General features: G+C 41.3%; 1 protein-coding gene across 4 annotated transcripts in view; it reads left to right on the top strand.

Moving 5' to 3' along the window:
- Window positions 1–20260, top strand: part of ibtk (inhibitor of Bruton tyrosine kinase) — a 111998-nt gene that overhangs the window by 31285 nt on the left and 60453 nt on the right. For all 4 annotated transcript variants that reach the window (XM_033020825.1, XM_033020823.1, XM_033020824.1 and 1 more), the window contains 2 exons: window positions 13602–13779; window positions 17760–17940. In XM_033020825.1, coding sequence (XP_032876716.1) covers window positions 13602–13779; window positions 17760–17940 — 359 coding nt within the window. The remainder of the gene's footprint in view (window positions 1–13601; window positions 13780–17759; window positions 17941–20260) is intronic.

Genomic DNA, 20260 nt, shown 5'->3' with positions numbered 1-20260 from the left:
CATAGAAACATAGAAATTAGGTGCAGGAGTAGGCCATTCGGCCCTTCGAGCCTGCACCGCCATTCAATATGATCATGGCTGATCATCCAACTCAGTATCCTGTACCTGCCTTCTCTCCATACCCTCTGATCCCCTTAGCCACAAGGGCCACATCTAACTCCCTCTTAAATATAGCCAATGAACTGGCCTCGACTACCCTCTGTGGCAGGGAGTTCCAGAGATTCACCACTCTCTGTGTGAAAAAAGTTCTTCTCATCTCGGTTTTAAAGGATTTCCCCCTTATCCTTAAGCTGTGACCCCTTGTCCTGGACTTCCCCAACATCGGGAGCAATCTTCCTGCATCTAGCCTGTCCAACCCCTTAAGAATTTTGTAAGTTTCTATAAGATCCCCTCTCAATCTCCTAAATTCTAGAGAGTATAAACCAAGTCTATCCAGTCTTTCTTCATAAGACAGTCCTGACATCCCAGGAATCAGTCTGGTGAACCTTCTCTGCACTCCCTCTATGGCAATAATGTCCTTCCTCAGATTTGGAGACCAAAACTGTACGCAATACTCCAGGTGTGGTCTCACCAAGACCCTGTACAACTGCAGTAGAACCTCCCTGCTCCTATACTCAAATCCTTTTGCTATGAAAGCTAACATACCATTCGCTTTCTTCACTGCCTGCTGCACCTGCATGCCCACTTTCAATGACTGGTGTACCATGACACCCAGGTCTCGCTGCATCTCCCCTTTTCCTAGTCGGCCACCATTTAGATAATAGTCTGCTTTCCTGTTTTTGCCACCAAAATGGATAACCTCACATTTATCCACATTATACTGCATCTGCCAAACATTTGCCCACTCACCCAGCCTATCTAAGTCACCTTGCAGTCTCCTAGCATCCTCCTCACAGCTAACACTGCCCCCCAGCTTAGTGTCATCCGCAAACTTGGAGATATTGCCTTCAATTCCCTCATCCAGATCATTAATATATATTGTAAATAGCTGGGGTCCCAGCACTGAGCCTTGCGGTACCCCACTAGTCACTGCCTGCCATTGTGAAAAGGACCCGTTTACTCCTACTCTTTGCTTCCTGTTTGCCAACCAGTTCTCTATCCACATCAATACTGAACCCCCAATGCCGTGTGCTTTAAGTTTGTAAACTAATCTCTTATGTGGGACCTTGTCGAAAGCCTTCTGGAAGTCCAGATACACCACATCCACTGGTTCTCCCCTACCCACGCTAATAGTTACATCCTCGAAAAATTCTATAAGATTCGTCAGACATGATTTACCTTTTGTAAATCCATGCTGACTTTGTCCAATGATTTCACCACTTTCCAAATGTGCTGCTATCCCATCTTTAATAACTGACTCTAGCAGTTTCCCCACTACCGATGTTAGACTAACTGGTCTGTAATTCCCCGTTTTCTCTCTCCCTCCCTTCTTAAAAAGTGGGGTTACGTTTGCTACCCGCCAATCCTCAGGAACTACTCCAGAATCTAAAGAGTTTTGAAAGATTATTACTAATGCATCCACTATTTCTGGAGCTACTTCCTTAAGTAATCTGGGATGCAGCCTATCTGGCCCTGGGGATTTATCGGCCTTTAATCCATTTAATTTACCCAACACCACTTCCCCGCTAACCTGGATTTCACTCAATTCCTCCTACTCCTTTGACCCGTGGTCCCCTGCTATTTCCGGCAGATTATTTATGTCTTCCTTAGTGAAGACGGAACCAAAGTAGTTATTCAATTGGTCCGCCATATCCTTGTTCCCCATGATCAACTCACCTGTTTCTGACTGCAAGGGACCTACATTTGTTTTAACTAATCTCTTTCTTTTCACATATCTATAAAAACTTTTGCAGTCAGTTTTTATGTTCCCTGCCAGTTTTCTTTCATAATCTATTTTTCCTTTCCTAATTAAGCCCTTTGTCCTCCTCTGCTGGTCTCTGAATTTCTCCCAGTCCTCCGGTATGCTGCTTTTTCTGGCTAATTTGTACGCATCATCCTTCGCTTTGATACTATCCCTGATTTCCCTTGTTATCCACGGATGCACTACCTTCCCTGATTTATTCTTTTGCCAAACTGGGATGAACAATTTTTGTAGTTCATCCATGCAGTCTTTAAATGTCTTCCATTGCATATCCACCGTCAACCCTTTTAGAATTAATTGCCAGTCAATCTTGGCCAATTCACGTCTCATACCCTCAAAGTTCCCTTTCTTTAAGTTCAGAACCATTGTTTCTGAATTAACAATGTCACTCTCCATCCTAATGAAGAACTCAACCATATTATGGTCACTCTTGCCCAAGGGGGCACGTACAACAAGACTGCTAACTAACCCTTCCTCATTACTTGATACCCAGTCTAAAATAGCCTGCTCTCTCGTTGGTTCCTCTACATGTTGATTTAGATAACTATCCCGCATACATTCCAAAAAATCCTCTTCCTCAGCAACCCTGCCAATTTGATTCACCCAATCTATATGTAGATTGAAGTCACCCATTATAACGGTTTTGCCTTTGTCGCACGCATTTCTAATTTCCTGTTTGATACCATCTCCAACTTCACTACTACTGTTAGGTGGCCTGTACACAACACCCACCAGCGTTTTCTGCCCCTTAGTGTTTCGCAGCTCTACCCATACCGATTCCACATCCTGCAAACTAATGTCCTTCCTTTCCATTGCGTTAATCTCCTCTCTAATCAGCAACGCTACCCCACCTCCTTTTCCTTTCTCTCTATCCCTCCTGAATATTGAATATCCCTGGATGTTCAGCTCCCAGCCTTGGTCACCCTGGAGCCATGTCTCCGTGATCCCAACTATATCATAGTCATTAATAGCTATCTGCACATTCAACTCATCCACCTTATTACGAATGCTCCTTGCATTGAGACACAAAGCCTTCAGGCTTGTTTTTACAACACTCTTACCCCTTATACAATTTTGTTGAAAAGTGGCCCTTTTTGATTTTTGCCCTGGATTTTCCGGCCTGCCACTTTTACTTTTCACCTTGCTACCTATTGCTTCTACCCTCATTTTACACCCCTCTGTCTCTACGCTCACACATTTAAGAAACCCTTTCCCTTTAACTCCATCCTCCACTAGCCCATTCGACACCCCACCCCCCTTATTCAGTTTAAAACCACCCTGTGTAGCAGTGGCAAACCTGCCTGCCAGAATGCTGGTCCCACACCTGTTAAGATGCAATCCGTCCCTTTTGTACAGTTCCCCCTTACCCCAAAACAGATCCCAGTGATCTAAGAATCTAAATCCCTGCCCCGTGCACCAGTTCCTCAGCCACACGTTCAGGTCCCGTATCTCCCTGTTCCTGCTCTCGCCAGCACGAGGAACTGGAAGCAAACCGGAGATAACAACCCTGGAGGTCCTGCTTTTCAGCATTTTTCCGAGCTCTCTAAAGTCACGCTGCAGAATATTCATCCCCTTCTTTCCGACATCGTTTGTGCCGACATGCACTACCACTTCCGGATGTTCACCTTCGCCCTTGAGGATTTTCTGCACTCTGTCCGTGACATCCTGGATCCTGGCACCAGGAAGGCAGCACACCATCCTCGCATCCCGTCTGTTGCCGCAGAAACCCCTGTCCGTACCTCTCACAATGGAGTCTCCCACTACAATGGCGTTGCCTGCCTTAGGCCTTTTTGGTTTTGGCTCAACAGCCCTATTCGCATCACAAGCCAGTCCGTCGCCCAGTGTAAACACCTCTTCTGTCCCGACAGCTTCTAAGTGGGTGAACCTGTTCACAAGAGGTACAACACCCGGGGAAGTTGGCATTTCATGCTTCCCTCCCGTGTTCTCACTGTCTCCCACCTTCTCTCTTCCAGTACCTTAGGTGTAACAATCGTACTGTAGGACTTGTCGAGGAACGACTCCGTTTCTCGGACGAACCGGAGGTCATCCACTTGCTTCTCAAGTTCCCCAACACGGCCCTTCAGGAGCTCTACCTGGATGCACTTCTCGCATTTGTAGCAGCCAGAGGCACCGGCGGTGTCCTTGACCTCCCACATACTGCAAGCATCGCACTGAATCGGCTTGCCTGACATCTCCTTCTTTCGTCTCCTCGCCAAAGACACACTTTTCTCACAGGGCACTTCCCTCACAAGGCCGCTCACTCACTGCCGCTCGCTAAGAGCAGTCTTGCTTAAATTGACTGATAAATTGCCTGATTTACCAATTTACAAATTTCCTCAGTTTTCAACTGTTTTCCCAGCACTGAAACTGTTTTCACTTCTCTCCTCCCACTTGGGCTAGAGCCAATCAGTCGTATCTCTTGCTAAACTCCTGCTGCTGTTGTTGCTCCCAAAGCTACAGCAGTTCTGAGTCAAGTCTGCCTGTCCTTGACCTGTACTTTAACTGTTTTCACTTCTCTCCTCCCACTTGGGCTAGAGCCAATCAGTCGTATCTCTTGCTAAACTCCTGCTGCTGTTGTTGCTCCCAAAGCTACAGCAGTTCTGAGTCAAGTCTGCCTGTCCTTGACCTGTACTTTAACTGTTTTCACTTCTCTCCTCCCACTTGGGCTAGAGCCAATCAGTCGTATCTCTTGCTAAGCTCCTGCTGCTGTTGTTGCTCCCAAATCTACAGCAGTTCTGAGTTTATTCATAGAGTTTATTGTAGAGGTATATAACCATATAACAATTACAGCACGGAAACAGGCCATCTCGACCCTTCTAGTCCGTGCCGAACACGTATTCACCCCTAGTCCCATATACCTGCGCTCAGACCATAACCCTCCATTCCTTTCCCGTCCATATAACTATCCAATTTATTTTTAAATGATAAAAACGAACCTGCCTCCACCACCTTCACTGGAAGCTCATTCCACACAGCCACCACTCTCTGAGTAAAGAAGTTCCCCCTCATGTTACCCCTAAACTTCTGTCCCTTAATTCTCAAGTCATGTCCCCTTGTTTGAATCTTCCCTACTCTCAGTGAGAAAAGCTTATCCACGTCAACTCTGTCTGTCCCTCTCATCATTTTAAAGACCTCTATCAAGTCCCCCCCCTTAACCTTCTGTGCTCCAAAGAATAAAGCCCTAACTTGTTCAACCTTTCTCTGTAACTTAGTTGCTGAATCCCAGGCAACATTCCAGTAAATCTCCTCTGTACTCTCTCTATTTTGTTGACATCCTTCCTATAATTAGGTGACTAAAATTGTACACCATACTCCAGAATTGGCCTCACCAATGCCTTGTACAATTTTAACATTACATCCCAACTTCTATACTCTGATTTATAAAGGCCAGCACACCAAAAGCTTTCTTTACCACCCTATCTACATGAGATTCCACTTTCAGGGAACTGTGCACAGTTATTCCCAGATCCCTCTGTTCACCTGCATTCTTCAATTCCCTACCATTTACCATGTACGTCCTATTTTGATTTGTCCTGCCAAGATGTAGCACCTCACACTTATCAGCATTAAACTCCATCTGCCATCTTTCAGCCCACTCTTCCAACTGGCATAAATCTCTCTGTAGACTTTGAAAATCTACTTCATTATCCACAACCCCACCTATCTTAGTATCATCTGCATACTTACCAATCCAATTTACCACACCATCATCCAGATCATTGATGTACATGACAAACAACAGTGGACCCAACACAGATCCCTGTGGCACCCCACTAGTCACTGGCCTCCAATCTGACAAACAACCATCCACCATTACTCTCTGGCATCTCCCATTCAGCCACTGTTGAATCCATCTTGCTACTCCACCATTAATACCCAACAATTGAACCTTCTTAACCAACCTTCCGTGAGGAACCTTGTCAAAGGCCTTACTGAAGTCCATATATACAACATCCACTGCTTTACCCTCATCAATTTCCCGAGTAACCTCTTCAAAAAATTCAAGAAGGTTAATCAAACATGACCTTCCAGGCACAAATCCATGTTGACTGTTCCTAATCAGACCCTGTTTATCCAGATGCTTATATATATTATCTCTAAGTATCCTTTCCATTAATTTGCCCACCACTGATGTCAAACTAACAGGTCTATAATTGCTAGGTTTGAAAACAGGCCCTTCAGCGCACTGAGTCCACACCGACCATTGATCACCCGTTCACCCTAGTTCTATATTATCCCACTTTCCCTACACATTGGGGGCAATTTATAGAGGCCAATTAACCTAAAAGCCCACATGTCTTTGGAATGTGGGAGGGAGCCGGAGCACCTGGAGGAAACCCACGTGGCTACAGGGAGGACGTGCAAACGTTACACAGACAGTGCCCAAAGTCGGGATCAAACCCGGGTCTCTGGCATTGTGAAGTAGCAGCTCATAGTATATTACGATAATGTTGTATTTGTACTTTTAAAAAAAAATTTGCTCTGGGGGTTTTTTCCTCCCAAAACTCCTGAATATGATGGGATGTACGCTAATGGCCAGAATTCACCTTTTTCATGTTTAGTTGGTGCTGTTGACACAATTTCTGGGGTGTTGGCAATTGGAGGCTCGGCTTGGGATTTGTCAAAAAATTGTCATTTTACTGATTTTGATCACCACATTTTAAGCCTGTTGTGATATTGGCCTTTCACCCATGTCACCAGTGGAATACTATTTTACATAATTTGGAATATCATAAGATCTTAAGAGATAGGAGTGGAATTAGGTCATTCGGCACATCAAGTCTACTCCGCCATTCAATCATGACTGATCTATCTCTCCCTCGTAACCCCATTCTCCTGTATCTCCCCAGAACTTCAGACACTCGTACTAATCAAGAATATAAATTAACTTCCCCAACATAAGTTGGTTTATCTTGTTAAACTTCTTAAACATGGGGTCTTCATGCCCATGTAGAACCAGTACATAAAACAGTTTGGTGGCAATCATGTTTTCTGACAGAGTTGTTTAGCCAATTCTTTGTAAAGTTGTATAACTGCATATTTTTTTAATCATAAATAACTTCAATTTTAAAATATGTTATGGTTCAGCGTCCTGGAAAGAGATTTGATGCTTGCCGGCATTGGTCAAGGTATGGAGTATAAGAGTCAGGAAGTCATGATGCAGCTTTACAAGGCTTTAGTAAGGCTGCATTTAGAGTATTGCAGCTCTGGTCACCCCATTACACGAAGCAGGTGGAGACTGCGGAGAGGGTGCAAAAGACGTTTACCAGAAAGCTGCTGTTATCAGACGGTATTCGTTATAAGAAGAGGTTGGGCAAACTTGGATTGTTTTCTCTGGATGATCAGAGGTTGAGGGAAATGTGAAACGTGTATAACATTTTGAGAAGCATACATAGAGGACATTTAGAACCTTTTTGCCAGCATGAATATGTCAAAGACTAGAGAGTAGTTTAAGGTCAGAGGGGGAAAGTTTGAAGGAGATATGCGGGGCAAGTTTTTTACACAGAATCTGGTGGGTGTCTGGACTGCACTGCCAGGGGGGCAGTGCAGATAGGAGAGAGGGTTTAAATAACTTTTTTTGGCTGAATTTGTGTCACAGATGCCATCTAGTGGCCCAAGCATTGATAAGCATTATAATCACACAACTGTTTATTTTTCAAATGTTATGGCCTGAATTTTGCCAGATGATGCCAATAGTTTTCTGCTTTCAGTTGTTGCCTGTAGTTTTGGGACTTGGTTGTAAATGTCTAAGTCCTGGACCATGCTGTCTTTACTGTCCTCCATGCAGGATTCTGCAAGGGGTGTTCCAGTGTAATGGAAGCCGGCTGATGCTCCACATTAGAGCGTCTAAAGGGCCTGTCCCACTTAGGCAATTTTTTAGACGACTGCCGGTGACTGTCATAGTCGTAGCAGGTCGTCGAAAAACCGGCGACTGGACCCCCCTACGACAATGTCTACGACAAGTTACAACAACCTACCACCTAGTCGATGTCAAGCTATGGCAAGCTACCGACAACCGGCGACCCAATTGTCGCGACTTGGGACGTCCACCTACGACCACACCTATGACAACCTGCGACGACACCTACGACAACCTGCGACGACACCTACGACAACCTGCGACGACACAGGCAACAACCTACAACAACCGAAGTCAACCAACGTCCACCCGCGACAAGCTACGACCCTTTCGGCGACAACTGAAGACAATGCCAGTCGCTACTTGACTTCTCTTGACGCCGGTACCTATCGCCGGTTGACGTAGGTAGTCGCCAATGGAATTTATCCTTGTCAGCACTGGCGACAACCTACGTCACCTGGCGACAACCTATGACAACACCTACGTCAGGAGAAGCAAGCTACGCTCATTGGCGTCAAACCCACTCGTCGACTGTCGCCAAAAATTTTTGAATATTTTGAAAATCCAGCGGCGTCCAGAAAGACGCTACAACTCTTTGGGTGACTGAGGAGACTACACACGACCATGCAGGCGACACCCTGGCGACCATGTGGCGACAGCCTAGATGCCTGTAGTCGCCTAAAAAATCGCCTAAGTGGGACAGGCCCTTAAGAAAAGCAAAAATCTTAGTGTCTTTTAGTTTCATTAAGGATTAGGAAAGGTTGCTTTCATTTTTTGTTTCAGCCCATCAACTCTTTTAGGAACTTTGTTTTCAGATTGCCTTCAGAACTGTTCCATACTCCACACTTTGCAACTTGACCACTCATCTAGGCCTTGAAATTGAATCCTGATCAGCACTAATGCTCCGGTTCTTGCTATTGTATGTAATTTTCTGTGCCTCTAATTTTAAACATTTAATTATTGCATTAAAACTCCTTTTCCTTTCACCAGTCACCACCAAGGCTAGTTGTGCTTTGAACAGCCTAGGCGTCTTGCTCTTGTACTCCTTATATAACATCACTGCTTATCCACTTCTTTCTCTCCTTTGGTCATTCTCCATATTATCACAGTGTGGCATCGTGGAGCAGCTGGTAGACCTACTGCCTGTTAGCACCAGAAACCCATGTTCGATTCTGGTGTCTGGCGCTGTATATGTGGAGTTAGCACGTTCGCCCTGCGTGATTGCGTGTGTTTCTTCTCGGTGCTCTGGTTTCCCTCCCACATCCCAAAGACGTGCAGATTAACACAAAAGCTTTTCACTGTACCTTGGTACACGTGACAATAAACTAAACTGAACTGAACTGAGATTGGCCTCCAGTGTATAGGGAGTGAATGAGAAAATTGGATAACATAGAACTAGTGTGAACAGATGATCAATGACTGGCATGGACTCCGGGCCGAAGGGTCTGTTTCCATGCTGTATCTCTAATCTAAATTTTGGCTTAATTTTGTTTCCCCTTTTGTGATCTGTTTGGGGATGTTTTTCACTGTTACATGCTCTTTATATATACATATCGATGATGCCCAGAATATCAACTGAACGAAATACAAAATTGTGATCAGTTTTTAAAATGCCAAACGCCAATAGGAAACAGCGTTATTAGATTCCAAATGAAACAAAATACCTATTTGGGAGGCTTAAAAGGAAAGGCTTGATTAGCTAATCGTTGTCTTCTTGAAAAAATTAAATACATTTGATTAGAACAACTTTACAATATTGCTGCCTCGGGTTCTCTCCATTGTATGTGGTGCTTAGGCAATGTTTAATGCCAGCATGTAAAAGATGGAAATTGCACCAGTGATTGTAATAGCTTAAAAATATTAAGGTGGTAGTAATATTTAAACTGTATAATTACTACTTCAACCCACCTCTGGTCCACCCGAGTGAATGTAAAATTAGCTAAATAAATTTTTGAACGAGAAATTTAATATCTTTCAGAGTGAACAGGACAATTTCAAGATTGTAATAAAGCTTTATATTGCAATGATAGTGGGAATTATTCTGTCAAGACCCATCTAAAGGGCTGATAGATGTTATTACAGTACATGAAGATTAAGCCATTACACAGCCTAATGGAGTACTAGAAGAAATATTGTACACCTAGCAACTCATCAATATAAGCAAATGGGCAATTACCAAGAACTCAAGCTACCTGCTGTGCTGAGCTCTCTAACAAAATTGAGACTAGCTAAGTGCCAGCCACAGGTTTAATAGCTGAGCTCGCAATAAAATGAGGGAAATTTCACATTGGAGATCCTACTCTGCATTTCAATGCTTCATAGTTAATGGATTAAAATAGTGTTTCTTTCCCTTGGGTTAATGTTAGCAGAGAAGGTGATCTTAGTAAAATTCTTAGTACAAAAAATTGTTTCACAAAATACAGTAAACCCCGTTATAACGGAACACGGGACAGGGAGGAGAATGATGTCGCCATAGTCGATTGTTCGCAATAATCACGTGAGGGACTACCGAGTAAACTAGTATCATTGTATAAATAGTGGAAGGGGCCAGGGAGGTGGTACGGACTGTAGATGGCGTTGGCAGCCCGGCCTGGAAGTGGCCAGGGAGATGATGTGGGCCGGGGGTGGTGTCGGCAGCCCGGACTGACGGAAAGGTCGGTACGTCTGTCCGCTATAACCGGAATCCATTATAAAGAGGCCCGTAATAATGAGGGTTTACTGTAAAGTATTTTTTTACCACGTTGTTATTGATGGAAACTAATTTTTATGAACCGAAGCCTATTTCACCCAGTGACCACTGTTTATATTCTGCTGGATGAATTGTTCCATAGATCCATTTTACTAAGCACATATCTGAATTTTTAGCTCTCTAAGCAATCTGTTGCAGCACTTGTTTGTTATAAAATGATCGATATGTGGGTTGAATTGGTCATAAAGCGATTTTGAAGGGGAACCAGAAAACCACTTAAAAGTTGGCTTGTTTTTGGTTTGTCAATTTCCAAACTACTTTGGAAAAAACAGCTTTGGGAATAAAATTGCTTCCATGTAATCTTCCTGCGGTAATCAGCCACTGTCTATTAAGAACACTGTCTGTCAGATTCACCACAGATAGCCATTGAAATCAATACGTAATTTGCTTGTGCAATGGTATTCTATTAAACATTATAACATACATTTTTAGTATTTGTAACATGCTCTTAACAAAATACCTTTAGTCCTGTTGGGTGGCGAAAAAAATTGTTATTGCAAGTCTGAAGCACTTTAGCCCATAAATCCTTTCTTTCATTGACACAATTCTTTTTATAACATGATTTTGTATAACACTAGCTTTCGTAGGAACATAACTGTTATGTTATAGTAGAATTATCTGCAACAAGAGTCAACTTCAGTCACTGGTCTGAAATCTATTTTCATTGACAATGTGCAAATGCTTTATTTTTGAACATATATTCATTCATGACTCGTTGCAGTTCCTGAAGTCTTTTTAGTCAACATACGTGTAATTCTGCAAGAAACAATTAGTTTGCACTAAAAATGTTATGATAGGATAATAACATTTGCTAGCATATGATGTGCTAATGAGGCATTTAAAAATCTTGCTTTATAGAATTTAAATTCTCATTGCTTACCAAAATTTGTAGTTCCTAAAGGTACTGGAGGTTTAACTCTAGCAGATTGTATGTAACAGGAGCTCCGCTGAAGGTACAGATTGAGCTAGCTGATAAACTATCAATTTCTGGATGACATAAAACAATAATTATTGAAGTCTTTGAGATTGTAGCATTGAGCCACCTTCTTGAACAACTTCAGTTTATAGTGAAATTATACTTGCTATGCTATTTGGCTATCAGGATGTTGACACAGTATCTATGGTGACTTATTTCCATATTTGGCCAATGTCCAATTTTGACCAATTTACAGATAGTGGCATTTCCATGCTGTGGACCTTTGAGGTGATGGTGATTTTTGGTATGATGGATGATGTCAAGGAAGTCCTGTCATACCACTGCACCACATCATGTAAGAAGTACATATTGTTGCTAATGTACACTTTCTGATCAGTATAGAAACATAGAAAAATAGGTTATGGTGATGGTGGTTGAGTCTAGGATACTGCCCAGAGGATGAATGTTTTGTCATAGTTTTGTCTTTTAAGAGTATTTGATAGGTTTGAATACAAATATTAACCTGCAAGTGAAAATGTTGCATTTCATGCACAAGTGCTAGCAATGTTACAAAATTTTGAGATTTTAAAAATCAAGTCTGTAATTTATCCCATCAGATAAAGCATAGAAAGAAGTTTAATTTGACACCTAATTCACTTTCATATCTCAAGTATTTAAAAAGTTATGGCCATTTTCATACTGGGAAATGAGCATCTTGTTCCCTATTGATTTTCTATGGACATAACAAAAAAGCTGTGATCGTGAACAGTCAAAAGCCCATAACTTTCTTAAAAATTAAGAGAACTGAATGAAATTTTCAGTTATCATAGATTGAAGCATTCTGAAACAAATATAAAATAATCTTACTTGGATGACCTGAAATTAAAGCATATAATTAGTTAGTTACCTAATTGTAGCTAATTTCAGACTTCAATTACTAGATCTAAACATCTATCCATTTCTTAATAAATGATTAACATTTTTAAATAGCCTAAATGTCCAAATAATATTCACAAATAATTCACAATAAAACATGATTTTAAAATCTCATTTACATTAATTTATAGGCCAAAAAGGAATTCAGTGTTCAATTGCTGTAAATAAATGCCCATTTAAATCAGCTTTCCAGTGGGTCCCTGTGGAACGCGCTGGTTTAGAACGTTCACATTGCGGTAGATTTGTGCCCCAAATGCCGAGAAAAATACTGCGGGATATAATGGGCCCAAAATGAGCTACTCGCAATATTAAACTTTGTATAAAGGGATCTTTAGAAGCCCTTTTTAATGTAAAAATATGCAGCCTACCTTCAGTTATTTGCTTTATGAGACCCTGCGGTTGCTGGTGGTCGCGGGTTTAGAGATTGATTTTTAAACTACTATAACTATTATACGAGGCCTTTAAAACTAATAATAGCTTTTGCGACGGGGTCTTTCAGCGATTTTTCGTTAATAATTAACTAGGCTGAACATCTTCGATTTGAACAGCCTAGAGAAAATCGCGTTTTAAACCCGCCCCCTCTAAACGGCGCCAAAATCGCGCACACCCGCAGCGACAGATTTTCAGCGACGCTTCAGGTAGGCTTTGCAACATACCTACAAGTGCAGCTCGGTTACTCTGTACACTAACATTGAGCAGTTCTTTCCATTTAAAGCAATATTCTATTTGTCTTCCTATTGAAATAATAATCCCCACTGTGACCCTGCTCACAATCACTAGGGTCCCTGTGGCTGTGGTTCCCTGAAACATACCGGGTTCACTACAACATTTATCTTTTTGCTGTGTATCATACTTCTAAAGTGTTTTAAAACAATTTGGAGGATTAATATGAAAAACATTCAGTAGCCTGGAAAATCTGGTGGTCCTGGACTAGCAAAATGTGCAGGATAAAGTGTTTTACTCCAGCTTGATTCTGTGGGGCAGTTATCTAGGTCTGATCGAATTGTGCAAAAAAATGGGATAGGAAGCCTATTTCCCTCTTTTCCTGGCCTTGTCAAGCATGATAAATTGACTAGATTAAAAAAAAATTAATTAAGTTTAAATTCATGGATACAGACTATTGCACAAATCTGACCAAATGCATTATTTCCAATTCATTGTTTTTACAGCTGTGTTGTTTCTCGTCCTTTGAATATACAGGAGGAGGCTTCACTTGGAGAAATAGCATTTATTTATAGTAAGATATTTAATTCACTTGCTCTCCTTGTGCCCTAATTAGATTTCTTGTTGGAGATCAACAAACTGCTTGACTAAACAGTGTCGTTGGGCATATGGGCGGCAGGTATTCATGTCGGATATTGCTTTGAGCAAGAATGGAATGATTTTTGTAACACAAGATGGGGATGGGTTTACAGGAAGCTGGACTGAATCAGAAAAAAAGAATTTAGAAAAGAAAGGTAAGCATTTCATTCTTGTTTGAAATAATATATACGGATTGAAGTTTAATGTTGCAACACAATTAGTTGAGATAGGCGGCACTGTGGCGCAGCGATAGAGTTGCTGCCTTACAGTGCCAGAGACCCAGGATTGATCCTGACTACGGGTGCTTGTCTGTACGGAGTTTGTACTTTCTCTCCGTGACCTGCGTGGATTTTCTCTAGGGTCTCCGGTTTACTCCAAAGACGTACAGGTTTGTACGTTAATAGGCATGGTATAATTGCAAATTGTCCCTGGTGTGTGTAGGATATTGTTAATGTGTGGGGATCATTGGTTGTCACGGATCGATGGGCCGAAAGGCCTGTTTCCGCGCTGTATCTTTAAACCAAACTAAACTAAAGATGCCTTTGACAAGTTTATTCTAACTTTAGTGCTCCAGCAATTCATTTGAGCTATACTAGTAGTATGTTTCATTTAACATGCTCAGTAACGGTATCTATGATTGATAATCTTTAAATATAAAATTCTGTCTGAAGAAGTTAAACATGAATAACTTTGTTCTCATTTTTGCCTTTTACCCATGCCATTTAACAACATATTCTCCTCCCTAAAACAAAACAATCCTTATCTAACTCTTGGCATTTTAAATGTGTGGATATCAACAGCGCATTTCATTTTCTGAAAGAAGGCTGAAATCAACCTATTAAAGCCAAAATTGGAATGTTGGCTTAAGGCAGGTTTTTCTTTCCAGTGCCTGAATGCAAAAATTGGCAGTTGTAATTGTTCATTGTAAATTAAGTCACAAGCTGCTTGTGATTTTGTTTCCATCCATTAATTTTTACAGAAATTATCAAGGACATTTTGTGCTTAAATTTGTAGCGAGCAATTTTTATCCTGCTGAGCTCTTGCATCTGATTCTGCCTTGGAATGATCAGGTTAATACTTAATGTTCTGATTTTTGTTAAATTTGAGCTTCAGTATGTGGTAACTGCTTAAGTAATAGTATCTTTAAATGGTTCTCCAGATATAAATAAAAATTCATAGTTAACAGGAACAAAATAGAAAAGTATTGGCTTGTGCAAATTTACACAATTAATTTGAAGTGACTAATTATTTAATTTGGGTTTGTTTATTGTCATACACAGTAGGGTGCAATGCAATAGCTTGTTTTCATAAAGCTCTTTGAGTGAGTACACAGTGTACATACAATAATAATAAATACCACAAGAATGCAAAACACCAGAATGTGTGTAGGTTAGGTTTAGGTTATGATAAACCACCATAGGTTTAGGGGGATATGGGCCAAGCATAGGCAGGTGGGACTAGTGTAGATGGGACATGTTGGTCGGTGTGGGCAAGTTGGGTCGGTGGCCATTTACACGCTGTGTGACTCTATGAATGGTGCAAAGATTATAGTGCAATCGGAAGTAGTGTAAAAACAGTCCTCAAGTGCAATAATAGAATAACCGAATGAGCTAATGATAAGAGTAAGAGTATTTGACAGCACCTCCTTGAAGATGATTGGGTTGGAGTATGGAGTTTCTTGTGGAAGAAGCTATTCTTGAGTCTGTAAATGTGGGCTTTCAAGCTCCTGGATCTTCATCCAGAAGGTGGAAGAGGGAAATTAGGATTGGCCAGGGTGGTAAGCCATGATCACATTGAATGGCGGTGCTGGCTCGAAGGGCCGAATGGCCTACTCCTGCACCTATTGTCTATTGCCTATTGTAGGCATCCTTGATGATATTTCCAGCCTTCATGATACAATGCACCATGAAGATGGACTGGACAGAAGAAAGTGATGAACGGTGATGGACCGGGCAGGGTTCACCACTCTCTGCAGGTTCAGGTCATCAAGAGTAGAGTGCTTGCTATACCAGGCTGAGATGCATCCTGTCAAAATACTTTCTATAGTGCATCTATGGAAGTTCAAGAGAATCCTGTGGACATACCAAGTCCTTTCAGATGCGTTAGGGAAGTAAATTTCTTAATCACAACTGTGTAGGGTCCAGAGTAGGTTGCTGGTGATGTGCGATCCCAAGGAACTGGAAGGTGTCGACCATCTCTACAGCAGCGCCATTGATGAAGATTTAGTTATATTCTCCTCCCCATTCATTAGCTGAACAACCAACTCCTTTGTCTTGAAGCCATTAAGAGTTAGGTTGTTCTGGCACCATGACACAAAGTTCTTAATCTCCTTTCTGTGCTTCATCGCTTCATTTTTGTTGATCTGACTGACGACAGTGGTGTCGTCAGCGAACTTAGAAATTGGGTTGGTGTTGTACTTGGTCACACAGCCGTGGGTGTGGGGGAAGTAGAACGGGAATAAACACACATCCCCGAGGAGCCCAGTGTTGAGGGTCAGAGGTGGAGGAAATGTCTTGACCAGTTCTAAATGATAGGTCTGCCAGTCAGGTAGTCCAGCAGCCAGTTCCTTTGTTGATATATCTAATTCAACACAATTCCATATTGCGTGTGCCATCATCCAGCTCACTTCTATGTTGCTCCATCTGGTGGTGCAACCAGGGAATTTACCTCCTTCAAATTTGGATGCTTCTGAATGAGTAACTAGTATGTTTCATCTAAACTAACGGCTCTTATTCAATGTGAATTGATTATGTACATACGAAACAATTATGTGTACAACTTTAAATGCGTAACTTTGCATTTACATAAACCATTTTTGATATTTCTTCACAATTACACGAGTAGTCATGGCAATTAAAATGTTTTTCTTTGAAACTCAAAAACTGCTGGACGTGTGAAATAGAGTAAGGTTTCTAAGGTCTTTTATTGTCACTTGTATCAATTAAGGTACAGTGATATATGTATTACCATATAGCCATACTAAAAAAAAGCAACAAGACACACAACTGCATAAAAGTTTACATAAACATCCACCACAGCGGATTCTCCACATTCCTCACTGTGATGGAAGGCAATAAAGTCTAATCTTCTTCCCTCATTTTTGTCCCGCGGTCGGGGCAGTTGAACCATCTGCAGTCAGGGCGATCGAAGCTTCCGCAGCCGGCGGTCGAAGCCCCCGTGTCGGGGCGGTCGAAGCTCCCGCGACACGGACTTCCCGAAGTCAGTCTCTAACCAGAGACTGCAAGCTCCTCGATGTTAAAGTATGCAGGTTCCCGCGGTTGGAGCTCAGAGGTCGATCCCTGGCAAAGGGATCGTGAGCTCTGTAATGTTAAAAGTCCCGCAGGCTCCCACGGTTGGACCTCCCAAAGTCAGACTCCAGCAAATGTCTCCAGCTCCTCAATGTTAAGCCGCAGTGCGGACGGAGATACGATATGGAAAAAAATCGCCTCTCCGTCGAGGTAAAAGATTTTAAAATAGTTTCCCCCATTCCCTCCCCATCCCCCCCACATAAAACAAGCTAAAGAACACTAAAAACATACATTTAACACATACTAAACAAAGAAGGAAGGGACAAACAGACTGTGGCAAGGCAGCCAATGCTGGCGCCATCCGGTGGTAATCTCTGGAGGACACTGGAGATGTTCAGCAAGTTGGGCTGCATCTATGGGAATCTGCATTGATGTTTCACGCTATCAAATGACCTTCTATCTTGTTTGGTGCTCGGAGATGGGAAGAATTAAGGAGAAGTTGTTTTTTTGTTTAAACTATTGATCTCTGACGGATGGCCTATTTTAAGTTTGCCATTCATAACGCAAGTCTTTAGAAATTGATAGGAGACCCGTCACAGTTTGTTTTGGTACTTGAGTTAAATCTTGCACTTGAGGAATTAAAGTGCAATGTAGACAGATGTTTAAAAATAACATATCACAGGCATAACAAATGATATTCCTGCTTTTCATACATCAAAACATAATTGCTGCAATGCCTTTGTAAAATTTGCTGATACATTACTCATAAATTGTTATTTTCAATGCAGGAACAGCCTGTGTGATGTCTAATTACCTCCCATTTGGATTGTTTTCCTTATTTGTTTAAAATGTGTAATAATGCTTGAATTTATTTTCCTTTTTATTAGATGAATTGTCCTGTATTCTGAAGAATCCTATGGATCAAGTGATTAACACTACGGAATTGAGCAACAACTTGTATGAAAGGATAAAACTGGAGAAACTACCTTGCGTTCATCGTGCTGTTTCCGTTGCAAGTGATTCAAATGGGCGCAACTTTGCTATTTTGCAGTCTGATCCTAAAACTAGGTAACTTTATTTACTTTGTGCAGTGTCCATGCCTAACTTGCATTCACGCAGCAGGACAAATGACATAAGAGAAGGAAACTACTTTTGAAAATAGAAGATGGAACAGTACAGCACAAGAACAGACCCTTCGGCCCACAATGTCTTTGCTGAACATGATAGTCTATCTGCACATGATTCATATCCCTGCATAGGGCTTGAAAGGGCTCCTAAATGCCACTCGTTTCTGCCTTCACCACCAGCGCGTTCTGGAACCCTCTATATTTAAAAAAATTGCCCCTTTTAGCTATGCCCCTCTCACCTTAAAGCTATGCCCTGTTTGTGTTACTTTTGCTATCTCATGGCTAATTAGATTGTAAACATTCTAATTATTGACTTTCCGCGTAGATTATATTATTACTCGCTAAAAGAATATTTTTTTCAAAATTAATTAGATTTCTCAAAATCCCAAGAAATATAAAATAGCAGATATGGTTTGGCAGGACATTATGCCATTTAGGAACAGGAGTTAATTATTTGCTCTGAAGTGTGTCCAACTGCCTCAATCTCTTCACATTATTTTATACCCCAATAAAGATGTAGACCAGACTTAGTTGAATGGTCGCCCCATTTAGCAGCTTACAGCCCAATGGTATGAATAGTGATTTCTCTAACTTCAAGTAATCCAACATTCCCTCTCCATCCCTCCCCCACCCAAGACGCACTAGCTTCTTGTTTTCATCCAACAAAGTTAACAATGGCCTGTTTCCTTTATCATTGTTACTTTTAACAAATATCTTTCATTCATTGTTCTCTCCACATCACCATCTATATCTCTCATTTCCCTTTCCCCTGACTTGGCTGAAGAAGGGTCTCGACCCGAAAGGTCTCCCATTCCTTCTCTCCAAAGATGCTGCCTGTCCCGCTGAATTACTCCAGCTTTTTGTATCTATCTTAGTCCACTTTTAACCAGTATCAAATTGTTGAAAGATCACTTTAAATTACACTGGCAGAAATGGATCACTAGTCAGGAGTCAAGAGTGTTTTATTGTCATATGTCCCAGATAGGACAATGTAACTCTCACTGATGCTCATTTTCAGTTGTGCAACGATCACTCTGCTTCATTAAAACCATGGCCCATTTATTATCAAGGATTAGATTCTAGGTTAGATTCAAGCAACATTTGATTGAATAATTGTATTATCATCAGTTTCACTTCATTTATATCTCAATAAATATGTGTGTATATTGTTGTCGTACAGCGTTGTCAAGGAGGGTTATTAAACTGAAGTTAATTTAAAATGGGGAAGGTTCACAACTGACCGTCATACATAGTGTAAAGGAACTTGATGGTTGTTGTTAGAGGTCAATCATCTTTGCCTCGCCTACCCTCTTCCCTTGCATTACCTCCCAACTTCCTCTCGACTGTATTCACGGCTCAACTATTGTAAGCTACGTTATGGTCATAAGGTCATAAGGATTAGGAGTAGAATTAGGCCATTTGGCCATCGTCTACTCCGCCATTCAATCCTGGCTGATCTATCTCTCCCTCCTAACCCCATTCTCTTGCCTTCTCCCCACAACCTCAGACATCCGTACTGAAAGTTATGATTGAACTTTCCACTATTGATAAGAGGCAGGCCAAGTGTCAACTATTCACCACTTGCCTGGATGAATGCAGCTCCATAAACACTTAATCTTGGCAAAATCCAGGGCAGACCACATTTCTTCACTGCTGACCCTTCAATCGTGAGATTACTGTGGTTATAGTGTGTCATAGATGTCATAGGGTGTCAATGATGACCCCCTATCCTGTGTGATAACGATATGTGCACATATTTATTGAGATATAAATGGAATGAAACTGATAACAATGATACAATCAATTATTGAAACAATCATTTAGTTGTACAAAAAACATAGTATTAAGTGAATGTGTAGCTGGAGTAGACACCAGAGTAGAGGCTAAACGCTGGCTGAAATTTACCAAATTCCATTTCTTGCTCCCTTTAAACTATTATGTACTATATAAAATAGTGAAATATGTGTGTTTGAGTCTTAATAGGAGTAGCATTCAATGGTCTGGAAACTAATACCACATCCTGGATTATTGAGGTTTACTGCATAGGATGTCCCAGTTATATAATGTTATTGGCTTTGTTTAATTTCTTGCTTTATTTTAACTTTTATTTAATATGTAACTCTTTTATTACTTTGTAGGAAATGAAGCAATGTAATAAATGAAACAAACTTTACCTGTTAGGAAAAGCGACATATTATTCTGCATTAATGACTAGATTTAAATTGACTTATGAACAAAAAGTGATGGGAATTTCAGCAGCT

The sequence above is a fragment of the Amblyraja radiata genome, chromosome 5, assembly GCF_010909765.2.
Source record: "Amblyraja radiata isolate CabotCenter1 chromosome 5, sAmbRad1.1.pri, whole genome shotgun sequence".
Taxonomy (NCBI): domain Eukaryota; kingdom Metazoa; phylum Chordata; class Chondrichthyes; order Rajiformes; family Rajidae; genus Amblyraja; species Amblyraja radiata.
Note: the sequence above shows the minus strand (reverse complement) of the source record. Positions and strands in the feature narration are given on the sequence as shown.